We start from the raw sequence: 14,819 nt of genomic DNA on the forward strand, positions 1-14,819 counted from the left end.
ATCAATGTTTTTCACTTTTTTATTTATAAGTACATGACTGTATAGCTTTAATATACACTAATGCTTGTTTGAACCAAAGCCAAGTCCAATTCCTGGAATTAACCAGTACTATCCCAAGCTTTGAATTTAAAGCAGTCCATTCAAACCCGGGTGTAAAAAGTCCATGCTTTTCCAGGGATTTCCATGGAAAATAAGAGGCTGGAGTATTGGAACAAAATTTTCCAGCCTTTTCCAGCCTGAAGCTGAGAAAAATTGGGCTGGAAAAACAGGGAAAAACATGGAACATTTTCCATGCTGCATGGAATATTTTCCATGGAAAAGCATGGAATTTATTCCATGCTTTTCCATGTACATGGAGTATTGGAACAAAAGTATGGATTTTTTTCCAGGGTATTCCATGTGTCTGCCAACCATAGAGGCTGGACTTTTTACCATGGAAAATAGTCCAGCCTTGATGGAATAACATGGAAAAAAATCCAGCCTAATTCCAGCATCCCTGAATGTTCTTAAAATGTAAAATTCTCTGACGGAATTCAGCACAGGAATGTTTGGGGTGGAATTTTTATTAGTTTAACATGATCACATATTTCTTTCACAAAATTTAATACATATCCTTTAGTCCAAATACAGAATAGAACATCCTACATTCACTATAGCACAAACAGTTTTTTTCCAGCTGCAGGTTTGGTAGGTTCTGGTTGTCTTATAAATCCAACACTTTGCTTTTAGCAATTATTTTGCTCTTAATTTGTCAATGAGAAACTGCTTTAATCTTAAATTTGTTTCAAGTGTTTCTGGTTATTTAAATTACTATTTTTTTTATTGATGTCCATTTTCAGTCCTCTGCCTAATGTGTTTCCTAGAACTTCTTGTGGTTGTGCTCACCTTTAAAGATAAAATTCATAATAAATTTAACACAGATGTGGTAATGACTTATGTTGTATTGCATATAAATATTAGGCAGTTATATTTCGTATCTTTTGATAACATCAAATCTAATGTTTCAACAGTATTAACTATTAAATATTAACTATGCTTATGCATATTCAAAAATACTAAAACAATGCAGTATATCTTATTTCAAAGTGCACAAGTGTTTAAGAATTTCTCTGTACATGTATAAGAATTAAGTAAATTTGTGACAAAATTTATCACCCAGTATGTATTTTTTCAAGAAAAGACATGGAATAAAAAAGTATTGAGATTTAAAAATATACCTTTTCAGGATTAATACTGCACATCATTATTAAACACTGTTGGTAATTCTCACAGTCAGCACTTTATGTCCCAGCCTGCAAGTTATGTAATTGTATATTTAGATTGTTCCATTGAAAACACAACACATACATGTAAAATAACAAATGATTATGATGACCCTGTTCAGTTGTACAAAACTATTGATTGTACCATTTAGTCCTTTTTAATCAAATTGATTTAATTTGTTTTATTTGTAGGAAATGAAAAAGATCTGTACTAACAAATGTCTTTTTAACAATATACATTATAAAAAAATCATTGAGTAATTTATATTTTACAGATTATACATATATAGATTAAAAACAATTATCAGAAAAACAAATGCATGAAGTTGAAAATATAAAAACAACCTTGATCTTTTGTTACAAATGTTGATAGTTTGATATATAACCTGTTTCTGCATTAATTGTTGTAACTTAAGGTTTATAAATACCTGATTCTGTTGTATATCTCTTTGTCCCAGGTGATTCTGATTGTTATCATACCAATACTTAAACACTTTAAAGTCTTAAAAAACAATATCTCCAAAACTGCTAAAATATCAAGTACATCCTCTGTAAATTTGCACTCCTTGCTGACCCAGATATCTTAGAATTCAAAATTTACAACAGTTACTGGACAGGTCTATCATTATGTAAAGCAGGGTTAATCTACTCATCATTTTAACTTTTATTCTTTGAGCATAAAAGAAAATATCAAATAGCTAATAGATATAGATTTTTATATATCATTACAAATTTTTGTACAAAAAAGATTGCAATGTCCTTCTAGACACATTCTGCATATGAAATTTATAATGTTATCTCTCCCCAAAATAATCACATGGAACAGCCTGATCTGTTGGAATGACCAGTGGAGTAAATTAGTCATGCCCAGATGGTGAGAAAATGCTGGTCAATGAGTTTTATCAGAGCTCTGATCTGTGTAGCGTAAAATCTCAGTGGTTGTAGTATTTATTTTTCCTAAATATTGATCAATTTAATATAGAATATATATGAGATTCTTTGTTTTGTTTATTTATTTATTCATTGTTATCCAAAAACATGAATTCTTAGAATTTGAAAATGGCAAGCAATGCAATCCCATCTTGATTATTATAGTGTATGAATGAGTTAATCACAGACATTAATTAATTTATAGTTCAAACTTATAGCCTGTAATTAAATGGATATTATTTCATTGTACATAACTTCATGTAGATTTATTTAATTAATAATATGTATTTTGAACAATCAATTCATTTATGTCATTAGCATAGACATTTTTTTCTGAGATACCCTTTTTCAACTACATAAAAAGTATAAAGTGTCAAATTTCAAATCATTTACAGTAACTTTCATTAAAATAATTGATGATTGTATATTTTCTTCGTAAATTAACAATATTGTGCTGAATATATAAAGTAAGATTTCTTGTTGTAATTTTTACAAGTTTTTTCCAGCATACTTAGAGAAAATTTAACACATTTCCAGCATCAAAAAAATCTAAGTTCCACTTTCCATGCTACATGGAAGTAAAGTCCATGGTTTTCCAGGCTTTTACCACAAATGTCCAGCCAATTTCCAGCCTATTCCAGCAATGCTGGAAAAGGCTGGACAAAAAAAGTCCACATAGCATGGAAAAAATACCAATTTTCCATGAATTTCAATGGAATTCCATGCTTTTCCATAGTTTTCCAGGGTTTACCAGCCTCTCTTCCAGGCTTACCCTGGAAAATCTACACCCGGGTAGTTTTAGAGATTTCAACATCAAAATACAAAAACAGACTTTGCAAGTTAGCCCCGCTCTATAATGGTAGCAAAGGCTAATTTATCACTTTTGATTCCATCTACTGTTAAATAATCTTGCATAGAACTTCATTTAAGATGCACAGATATACAGTGTTTACCAAATCTTTTACACTAATAAATCTTCCTTAAAATTTGTCTGAAAATTACAAGATCAATAAACAAAGTTATGCATTTCTCCGAATTCCCCCAAACTTTTCTTCAGTTCTACAGCAATGTTGCATTCTGCAGTTACTTCACATTCCCCCTACATTTTGCTAATCTCATGCTACAGTCACTATAGACCTTTTAAAGGCACACCAAAACTCAGAAATAAACAATCTTGTTTCTCTTCTTTAGTAGAGGCAAACATGTGTTCAATGATTTACTAATGAATTAAAAGCGAATCAGATGCAAAAATTATCATCAGAAAAGATTATAACGAAATCGAAATAATTTGTCATAAAGCATGTAAAGGTTACAAAATGTAAACAAAGTGTTATTTTGACTTCTGTACAAAATACTAATCATACGTGTGACCTTATTGCCAAAAAGCAAAGGACACAAAATATGGTACTTTTTTCGCAAATTTTAACATAACTCTGAAAATAAGGGTTTTGAGAATAGCATTTTTTTAGTCATGGGTGGGTTCTTAATGGGTCTTTAACAACATTGATCCTAACTTTTATTGCCAATGAAAATAACTTGTCAATGAAAATATCTAAAAATAGAGCCTTTATTTATACATGTAAAAGAAATGTGAAGTACCTAAAGGGACAAGTCTACTGTGCATGTATTAAAGTTACAATCTGATGTAATTAAAATGTTACTTGATCTTACTACTAAGTAATTAAATTTCTTTCCATAAGTGTGCCACAGGGCTTTAAAGAAAAAAATGCTCTAATTGGTTACGGTATATGGAAGTGCTGATTGTGCTAAAATAAGCATTTAGCAGATGGATAATGAAATTCTAACCTAGTTTTGCAATAATATAATAATTATTTTATGTAGCAGAATTTCTTTTGTTAAATAAGGAAATTCTTCAAATTAGGAAGGCCTTCTTATAATTGTGAATTTACATAGTGATACAATTACAAATTTATGTATAAAAGGGTGTGGTTGCCTAGACAATATGTAATGAAATTTTGCTGTACATGAAAAAATGCAAGTTTTTAAATTGGGTAATAAATTAAAGAATGGAGAATTATTTAAATGTTGGTTAATCAACTAATTTAGCCTGCTTCGTCATCATTCATTACTTGCCATTTATAATAATATCATTTATATAACCAATTTTGAATAATATAATAATATCTTGGTAAATAAGAATTAACTTTTATTATTGACACACCACCTGTCACTTTTCAAGTTAAAATTGCATCCTGGCTGTAATCAGATCATTATTGACCTTGAGGCATCATTAAATATATGTGCATACAATTATTTAAATGTTGACAAAATGCAAATTCATGCAAGTAAATAGTAAACATAAATTTGCATAATATGTAACATGATATGAGTACATGTTAAACATAATAAAATTTTCAGCATAATAAAATTTTCAAAATATCGAATATAGGAGGAAAATTGAGATCAAGAGCTTAAAGAATATATGAATACATATATTCTCAGTCACAGGTATTCGGTGTGTGCCAAAATCTATCCTGTTTATATGACTTAATTTTATAAAAAAAAATTTCTTAATCATTTGGTCATTCTGTAAATTTCAAAAATATTTAACAGAGGTTATTCCAAGTTTTTTCTACAAATACTGTATTATGAAAATAGATATTTCATGAGTGGCTGTAGCCACAATTGAAATATGATAATTTTCATACAACAAGATGAAAATAAATCTTGTAATAATTGTAGAACAAGATTGCATTTGAGAAAAATGCTATGCCACCGCATGGTTCAAATTTCATAGCTGTACATCAAAGGACAAGAAAGTAGGTCACATCATCAAAATCTAGGTCAAAGTTCAATTTTACAACTAAAACTGTGCACATGGTCAAAATGTCATTGCTGTACATCAAAGGACAAGAAAGTAGGTCACTGTCCCCTTGGGCAAGGCATAACTTTGACCCAAGGGTTTAATAACAATCTTGATACAGGTCCACCAAACAACATTTCAAGTCAAATATCTAAGCTATAGCTTTCTCCTATTCAGAAAACATTTGTTTTATTTTCTGTTTTTACTACGTGTACATAATGAGAATCACTGCCCCCGGGCAGGGCCAATTTTTGACATTTGAACAACTTTGGAAGAGGACCTTAGAATAGATGATATTATATATCAAACATCAAAGCTCAATGCCTTGAACCTTCAGACAAAAATTTTTTTTTTTCACTATATGTACATGATGAAAATCAATGAGCCCCGGGGCGGAACCAATTTTGACCCCAGGGCTATAATTTGAACAATCTTACTAGAGGTTCACTACACAATGTTTCATGCAAAATATCTTAACTCTATCCTTTGTAAATTTAGAGAAGATGATTTTTTAAGTTTTTACTATATACATATAAGATAAACCTATGGCTCCCAGGGGCGGGGCTAATTTTGACACAAGAGGCAAAATTTGAACAACTTTGGTAGTGTACCTTTAGATGATATTATTTAACAAATATTAAAGCTCTAAGCCTTGTACCTTCAGACAATAAGATTTTTTTATTTTTTACTACATGTATACGTATATATTGAAATCAATGACCCCCAGGGCGGGGGCAATTTGGACCCCAGGGCTATAATTTGAACAATCTTGCTAGAGGTTTACAACACAATGCTTCATGCAAAATATCTAACCTCTAGCATTTGTCAATTGCTATAAGAATTTTTTTTAAGTTTTTACTATGTACATATAAGGAAAACCAATGACCCCTGGGGGGGGGCCCGATTTTGACCCCAGGGCTATAATTTGAACAATCTGGGTAGAGGTCTACCAGACAATGCCTTATGCAAAATATCTAAGCTCTAGGCCTTTTGGGTCTTTACAAGAAAGTGTTTTAACTTTTTACTATATGTACATAAAGCGAAAATCAATGACCCCGGGGCGGGGGCTATTTTGACCCAAGGGCTATAATTTGAACAATCTTGGTAAGGGTCTACCAGATGATGCCTTATGAAAAATATCTAAGCTCTAAGCCTTTTGGGTTTTTACAAGAAGGTATTTTAAGTTTTTACTATTATGTACATAGTGAAAATCAATGACCCCCGGGGCGGGGCCAATTTTGACCCCAGGGCTATAAGTTGAACAATCTTGTTAGAGGTCTACCAGACAATGCCTTGTGCAAAATATCTAAGCTCTAGGCCTTTTGGGTCTTTACAAGAAGATTTTTTAAATTTATTCTTATAATTCCTTTTGGTTGCCATGGCAACCAGATTTCTGCATGGAATGAAATTCTTTGAACAACTTTGGAAGCCCTTCACCCAAGGAACAATCCTGCCAAGTTTGGTTGAAATTGGACTAGTGGTTTTTCACAAGAAGATTTTTTAAGTTCACTATATAATCTATATAACACACACACAAACACACAGGTGAATCGCTATATGCCACTGCATCGCAGATGCTGCGGTGGCATAAAAACTTTGCTGTTTATTATATACATTAATTTTATCTATGGTTTGACATCAGAATTTGAATGGCTTTCCCTTAAATTTTGTATATTGGCTGTGTAAAGCAGAAAGCAGTCCCGCAAGACACCAGTGAAAATACGGAAAATATGTTTCACTGCAGTGAAAATTTTTTTTTTTTACAGTGAAAATACAGAAAATGAAATTATGTAACTATCTTATTTCATCAATATTTCTCAATATTTCATTAATTTTATAAGTATATAATATAAAATATTTTAATCTTATAAAAGGGTTGCAGCAAGTTACATGATGGAGGAAAGGCCGGAGGGGTGATCATGATGGTCTTTGACAGTCAAGCCGAATACCTGTGCCTCTCTACATAGTGCTACCATTCAGAGGCTGTGCTTACTATATTATATTAAAATGATTTTCAAAAGTTTTCATTTAAAAATGCATGAAAATGAACAAGAACCTAGGTTCATAATCTTTTATGTACAGGTTAAAGTTTATTTAAGTACGTATTTACAAAATTTAATTGGTCAGGCGCGGTGCAGTCGCTTGACCAATTCAAATTTGTAAATACATACTAATAATAAAATTTTAAAAAGCTTAGTGTTTTTAATTATTTTTATAAACAGTAAATTTACTAGACTGATTAACAGTTTATCAAAGTAAATGTGTTACGTACGATTCATTTGAAATACTGCAATCCTATTGGACAAAAAATAATTTCAAACACTAAGAAATAATTTTGTTTATGTCTGTCACAATATTTGATGTAATTATGATGATGTGTAAGCATTTTTTCTCATGCTGTGCATATATTGTGTAATAATGACCTTGACTACTCGAATATGTTTAAAAAGAGGAATAATGTCAGGCACATTATTGACCTTGAGGCATCATTAAATATAATGTGCATACAATTATTTTAATGTTGACAAAATGCAAATTCATGCAAGTAAAAAATATCTATCTTTCATTGTTTATTAGAGTTCAAACTTAGAAATGACATCAAGGTTCTGTCATACTTTTCATAGAATAATTATGAAATACATGAATTTATATATCTTCAAAAAATTAATAACAAATACCCCATAATAATATGAGCCGCATCAGGACAAAACCAACATAGTGGGTTTGCGACCAGCATGGATCCAGACCTGCCTGTGCATCCATGCTGTCTGATCAGGATCCATGCTGTTCGCTTACCAACTCTATTACAAGTGGAGAAACTGACAGCGAACAGCATGGATCCTGATCAGAATGCTCGGATGCGTAGGCTGGTCTTGATCCATGCTGGTCGCAAACGCACTATGTTGGTTTTGTCGTGACGCGGCTCATATGTTTTCGTACATTTGATATGTACAGTACATTGGTTATAAAGGTCTGAAGAGATAAATACTTAAGTTATTGAACATTCAACAATAAAATAAAATCAATTGTGTAAACAAAATTTAACTAGTAATTTAAATAGTATTAATAAATTAAAATACATACAAAAGTAAATTTCCTACAATCAAAAACCTCCATGTCAAAAGAAAATTGTCTATATATAATAAGTGACAGACTATACTATATTCTATACTATATTCAAGTGCATTCTTTCAAAAGCATAAATTATCCACTATTATTCTCAGGAACAATGATTTATCCTTTGCATAGAAACTTTTAAAGCAGCATGCCTTCAGATTCATGCAATTTTTTTATGAAACTTTCTTAATTGTATTTTAAAAGTAAAATTTTGTGAGGACTGACACAAAGAAAGTACATTTTTGTAATTTACACACTGCAAAGTGCAAACGGCTCTTACAATCCCATAAATTACCTAAAAGATGCCAAAATATGCAAAAAATAGCACAAGTTTTACTGTGTTAGTCACTGAGAAGAAATAAACATGTAATGATAAATACTGCCAAACCAGTCATTTATCACACATAACATGTAAAGCATTATTTAAATCTGGAATCTTTTCACCTTTTTTCAAAATCTAAGTACAATGTAGTACATTTTTCTCGATTTTTGAATTTCTTAAAATATCTTGGCTCATCTGTAGGCATGCTGCTTTAAATTAGAAAGTGGCATTCACGTAGGTAAACTATCTCAAACAAGTTATATAATGGCAAATTGTTGAACTTTTGGAAAATCTAGCCATGATTTGTTCCCACACTCAATACAATTGATAGATCTATATTAAATTTTTGTCCACATTTTTTTTCAATCAAGAATGTTATATAACATTTAAGTTAGTCCAGGAATGATAAACAGTTTGTAATCAGCTGTTTTATTTCTCACCATGCATTTATCTTCCTCATTCTCTAATATTAAATATAATTTCCCTTAGAAAGTTTTGCCAATGAATTAACTTATTAAATATCCAAACGGAAAATATTTAATGAAACCAAATATCATTAACCTGAAATTAGACACTCATACTGGAGAGAGTATAATGTTTTCAATAAAATGAAATGATGATAATGATTTAAGCCTATTTTTTAACTTTCCTGGCCATTTTGAGAAAAAGTACAACACCCAATCACAGGTGGTACTTTTTGTCAGTAACTAGTAACCCCTCCCAAAAGAATCAAAAAAGAAAAAGAAAAAAAAGGAGATTTCATGGATGCAATCATTTAAAACATTTTACATGTTATCATATTTCATACAGTAATACTGTATGTTTGTGATGTCACTTTTCGTTAGATAATTGTGATGTTTATATAGTTTTATATAGGTATACAACTACAGTCAATATATCAAGAAATCTCACTTTTTTCTCTAAAAGAAGATGCTTGCTGTAATGTATCATAAATTCCTTATAAATATTTCTCACATGTTATACAATGTATGACTGTAATATAAATGGTCGTTTGCAATATAACCACAGCCGCTCACAAACAACCATTTATATAGGGCCATATAACCCATCAAAAATCTTTATAACTAATAATATACATAATCCTACTAATTATAATATACATACATGTACTATATGACCTGTATTGGATGCAAGCCAGTTAGTGATCAGACTCTTGCCCAACTGACATACCGTCAAGTTTACAATAGCTGAACAAGACCATCCGAGGGACGCTTCCATTCCACAACAGAGTACGAGTTCCCATGCTTGACCACTTGATCAGCCATCGAATGTTATATAGTCAGTTTTTATTATGAAATGGTCAGTTAAGTTCATTTTTTTTATTTGTGATATTTTAATGATATACATCTATGTTTTAAATGATTTTATTCAAATAAGTATTAAGTTATTCATTAAATTTTATCATTAATAACATCAAAACACTCAAAAATTTTTAAAATATTACTTGCCTTACTTTCATATAATAAAGTTTATTTAATCATTAAGTTTTGACATGAATTTCTTAGTATTTAATTCATCATTAAAATATACAATTTATGGATTTCTAACTTTCAGTTTTCCCATTGGGTGTTGTAACTTGTTGTGGTGGAAGATTTGAATATAATTCTTGAACTCAATGTTTAGTGAAAACCAGTGAACAAACTGTATGTACATGACATTGTATATTCAAATAACATCCTTATAACATAATTATTTTGTTTTCCACTTCATTTGTGGTAGGCCTACACTTCATCCTGTAATAAGTGAATATACAATAATATTATATAATAATTAATATCCTTAGATGCTTGTGCAGTGAAACTATTGTATTTAAAGAATTAAATCATTATCGAGTGATTTTTTTCTTGGAATTTTAGGAAAGGATCAGGGTATAGTCTTTGTGGGAAAAACTGCTGGTGTAATGCTAAAATGCGATTTATTTTATAAGTTAACATAATATCATATTTGTAAATGTTTTATTTATCTTAACATTATATAATTATGTAGATCAAGTGGTTGGTAAAAATGTTTGAATGGCGCTTGTTAGGAGTGGCAGCATCAGCAAGTAACATTAACAATTCCTACAAAATGGTCATCAATAGTTTTACTTGGCCATTATGAATACAATATCCTAAGCTAATAATTAATTATTTAATTTTAAATATATGTAATTTTTGGGAATGTTTTGGTTTGGAATTGGGCAAAAGTGTCTGTATTCTGGATTGGGAAAGGTCTGATTAATGGACAAAAACAAAGAAGGAAAAAAATCACTGTTATTAAATTAAAAAGAACATAATTATTTTTATAATATGAGTACATTGTATCATAATTTCCAGGGAAGGATATTATTGTAAGTTAAACTGAAATGCAATAACTACCTGGTCAATCATTCAAGCATATATTTATACTTCAGTTTATTTTATAGTTAATATCTACCTATTCGTCACCTTAGTGCAATAACTGATTAACTCCCATTAAATTTAGAAGAACTTATTCCATTACTGCACTAAGGTGGCAATATACATGTATTTCCACTCCCAGACCAGTGAATAAATATACATGTATGCTCATGAATCTGACTTCTTCAATTTTTGTGATACTGGGTACGAAAAATGTGCAGCCTGCCACCAGGGCTTAGACCTAGGGCCCTAGGAAGATGGCTTCCATCAAGTTCCAAAATTTGGAAATCAGAGATTGAAAATGTCTGACATTTGAAGTCACATTATTATAGGTGAAAAAGGAAAGCATTATACTGATTATATTTTAGAAGTCACAAGCAAAAATAAGGATTAACTGACTCCCAAACTTATACTAATGGATGCCCTGCAGGAATTAATTCTATGCCTCTACTGACTGACTGAGTGAGCAATGAATCTGACTGCTTACACATAATATCCCCTAGTAAAAAGTAAACAGTTTTAACATTGTGACACTTGGGCAAAAATTTATTCAACTGAAACCTTAAATAATATAAATATTTATGCTTTTGAGATATTTCATTATTTGAGTAAAAATAAATAATGGAATAAGGAACTTAGGAAGTTGAAGTCTCATCACATAGATCTAACTGTTGATATGAATTAAAGAATTGGAATATGTTATCGAAATCATTGTAAATTCATTTTAATTTTTACAAAATTCCTTATTAAAAATGTAACAACACAAAGGGTGTTTTTATAATAGAGTATATATATATGATATAGCATCACTTTTGTGTATTAACAGTAAAATATAATTTAATGTCAGTTAACCCATTATTGCACTAAAGTGATGACATACAGTATATAATATATACACATTTCTAATAAGTTTTAGTAAATTTAGCATTATTTAATTCTTTCATACAATACATAATATGGATATAAACATCAAATTATACCTTTCAAATTTTCAACATTATTTAATTTATTATATAGTTCTTTCAAATATAATTATGGAAATAAACAATAACATTACCTTTTGAAGTAAACATGTTTTGTTTAAAGAAACTGGTGAAGTAGAATTGTCCACAAGACATTCTGAAATCAAACTTTTCGATGTTGAAGTATATGTGTGAGTTTTAAAGTGGTCCTCCAGTGTTTGAAAAGTTATCTCTGCTCCATCTCCTAGTTGGTCAAGTAAGTCATTTTTAAAAGTCTCCCTTATTTCATTATAGTTATAGGTCTGACCAAAAGTTCCACGGATAACACAACAAAATACTAAAAACAAAATAGATCTAGCTGTAATAGTTCCATGCATGTTTCACTTGTGACTTGGTAAGTTGAGACCTGTGTCAATTTGATACTCTGCCCTAATAATATTTATTGAAAATGAACCACCCCACGTCGAGATTTTATATTCCAAAGTTTAATCGCTCATCTTAGTTATAAGCTGGAGGGCATGACATTAATGCAATTCAATGCAAATTATATATTATGCAATTTGCACATCAAAAATTTATTCACTCTTGTGTTCACAAGTAACCGGCCCAACAAACAAAAAACTTGAAACGTGAATCGGGGATTTACCGTTAAAAATATGTTAAATTGATTATATTCTATTTTGTTTTTTAAATTTATGAAATAAATCCACTTTGACTTAAACTTTTAATTCACAAAACTCGTAAAATTAAATCGAAGATCAACGTGAGTTTTGTGTTGTTTACATCCACGTTTGACACGTCAATCAGAACTTCTCCCGGTATACGGTATCAGGTGTAACTCTACAGCTGACGACCTTGAGTGAACTTGACCCTTGTAGGCCTCGGTCGATGGCCATCATTTAAATTAACGTCTGTACGCATCTAAATTGACATTTCCGTTTCTAGAAACTGTTCTAACAAATGTTTTGCAAAGTCAATTGTTTGTGTATACATGTATGTTAATTAATACTAAAGTAATGAACTTACACGAATTTAATATTCTATTTATCACATACCCAAAATAAAGACCGTTTAAAGTGAAATAAGAGTCATTTTCATTGACGCGCCTATAGTATAACGCTAACATTCAGCGCGTCTTTACACTATGTTTGTATAACGCTAATGACGTCACGTCAAAATATATGCACGGCCGTGCAATACCATTTTTACGGAGTCGCAAAATCGGCACGGGTGTGTGATAATAAAGAATAATCCAATACAAAAAAACATATATGAATTGAGAGAGGCTAATACAAATATAGAGTTACTAAGCATGGTAAAAGTCTGGCATAGATAAGTCATTGCACAATAACTAGTATTAGATTTTAAGTAAATAGATTTCTGCTCGTTCCGACAGAAATATTGGAATAATTTGCGATTAATATTTACAATCAATTTCAAAGTTATAGATTTGTTTGCAAATGAGATCTTAATGTTTGTTTGAAATCGGGAATTCGCTAAATAAATTTTTCTTAACCTATAGCTCTTCAGCGCTTCTTATGTAAAATTCTTCCAAGTATAATTTCCAATAACCGTAAATTATACCATACCCAGACTATGGTATAATTTTCAGTTTTGAAGATCGAAGGAGTAAGTGTTTCTGGGCGGAGCTATAGGTTAAAACAGATACACCATTGGTGCGTTGACGATTTCTGGGTTTGCGTAAATTATACCATAATCACGTGACCTTTCTATGCAACCTCACTCGACTTCGTCTCGTGAGGTTAAGGCATAAGAAAGGTCACGTGATTATGGTATAATTTACGCAAACCCAGAAATCGTCAACGCACCAATGGTATATCTATTACTTATACAACTAGATCTAAGATTTAGACATCAGAAGTCGTTGACTTACTCTTGTTTTCAACTTAATGTTTTCCTTAAATAAGTAAATAAGCTAGGTGACATCATATACATGCATGTCATTTATTCATTGTCAAGTTTGGCTGCATTGACTGTATATAGTTCAATAGATTGACTGTTATAATGGTGACCAACATGCGAGATAGGTAAATATTAATTTAGGATAAAATATAACTGTGCCTCAAACATTAAAAGACTTTCCTATTCTTTTTTTATAATTGAACTTTACTGGTTAATTTCAATGGATGTTTGCAAACATTTCGATAGGCCATTCTACTTATTTTAACGTTCATGCGTAGTAAAATATATAAAATTGAATGGAAATATTGCAAAATGAAAGTTTATTTTGACATTCACTTGTTCATGCACTCACAATGTACATGTACCTTTGGATGAACATAGTCATATAATGTCACTGAAGGAATAATTAATAGTGTCATGCATTAGCCACTATAGATTCTATGCATACATTCAACGTATTTTAATAACAATCATATTTACAGTTCAGCAGCTGGATATACAAACAGTTTTAAATCTTAGACGTCATATAATTATTATGTAAGTAACTTTCAGCAGATAAAGTATTTGATTAAAATGGAATAGCATAAAATTATATTAAAGGGTTATTAATCCATAGCAAACACATGCATTTGATTTTGCAGGCTTTGAATGCATGCATGCTCTTTTCTTACACGGAATGTATAGGCTCGTGTACACGTGCTTTTTTAAACAGAAAAAAAATACTAAAGGATGCCCAGCACAACAAAATTGAAAACTTTGTGCTGGTTTGGTGTGATCACGGCCAGAGACTTTTATTTTAGAAATTACATGTCACCGTTTTATTTGAATTGTAACTGAAGCCGTGGCGAGATTTCAGACTGAACACTGTATAATATATATGTATATGGACGATTGTGCTACATGCAAGCTACAATGCACCGTGCACGCCAGTACTACTCACGCCCACCAGCGGCTTAAGTAAGATATCCAATATTTATATATGACAATAGTGAAATTTGAAATTTTGAAACATCCGAAGATGATCTGCAAACTGGCATAGCAGTTCATAGAGTACAAATCTTTTCCAGGGCATTTTGAAAT

At 30.8% G+C, this 14,819-nt stretch overlaps 1 protein-coding gene across 1 annotated transcript in view; it reads right to left on the bottom strand.

The window, feature by feature from the left end:
• Window positions 1-12,633, bottom strand: part of LOC132739522 (metal cation symporter ZIP14-like) — a 37,521-nt gene extending 24,888 nt beyond the window's left edge. The window contains exon 1 of the mRNA XM_060727239.1: window positions 11,912-12,633. Within this exon, the coding sequence (XP_060583222.1) occupies window positions 11,912-12,193 (282 nt within the window). The 5' untranslated portion in view covers window positions 12,194-12,633. The remainder of the gene's footprint in view (window positions 1-11,911) is intronic.
• Window positions 12,634-14,819: the final 2,186 nt, after the last annotated feature.

This window comes from Ruditapes philippinarum, unplaced genomic scaffold (assembly GCF_026571515.1).
Source record: "Ruditapes philippinarum isolate M1 unplaced genomic scaffold, ASM2657151v2 ctg2405_1_1_1_1, whole genome shotgun sequence".
Classification (NCBI taxonomy): Eukaryota; Metazoa; Mollusca; class Bivalvia; order Venerida; family Veneridae; genus Ruditapes; species Ruditapes philippinarum.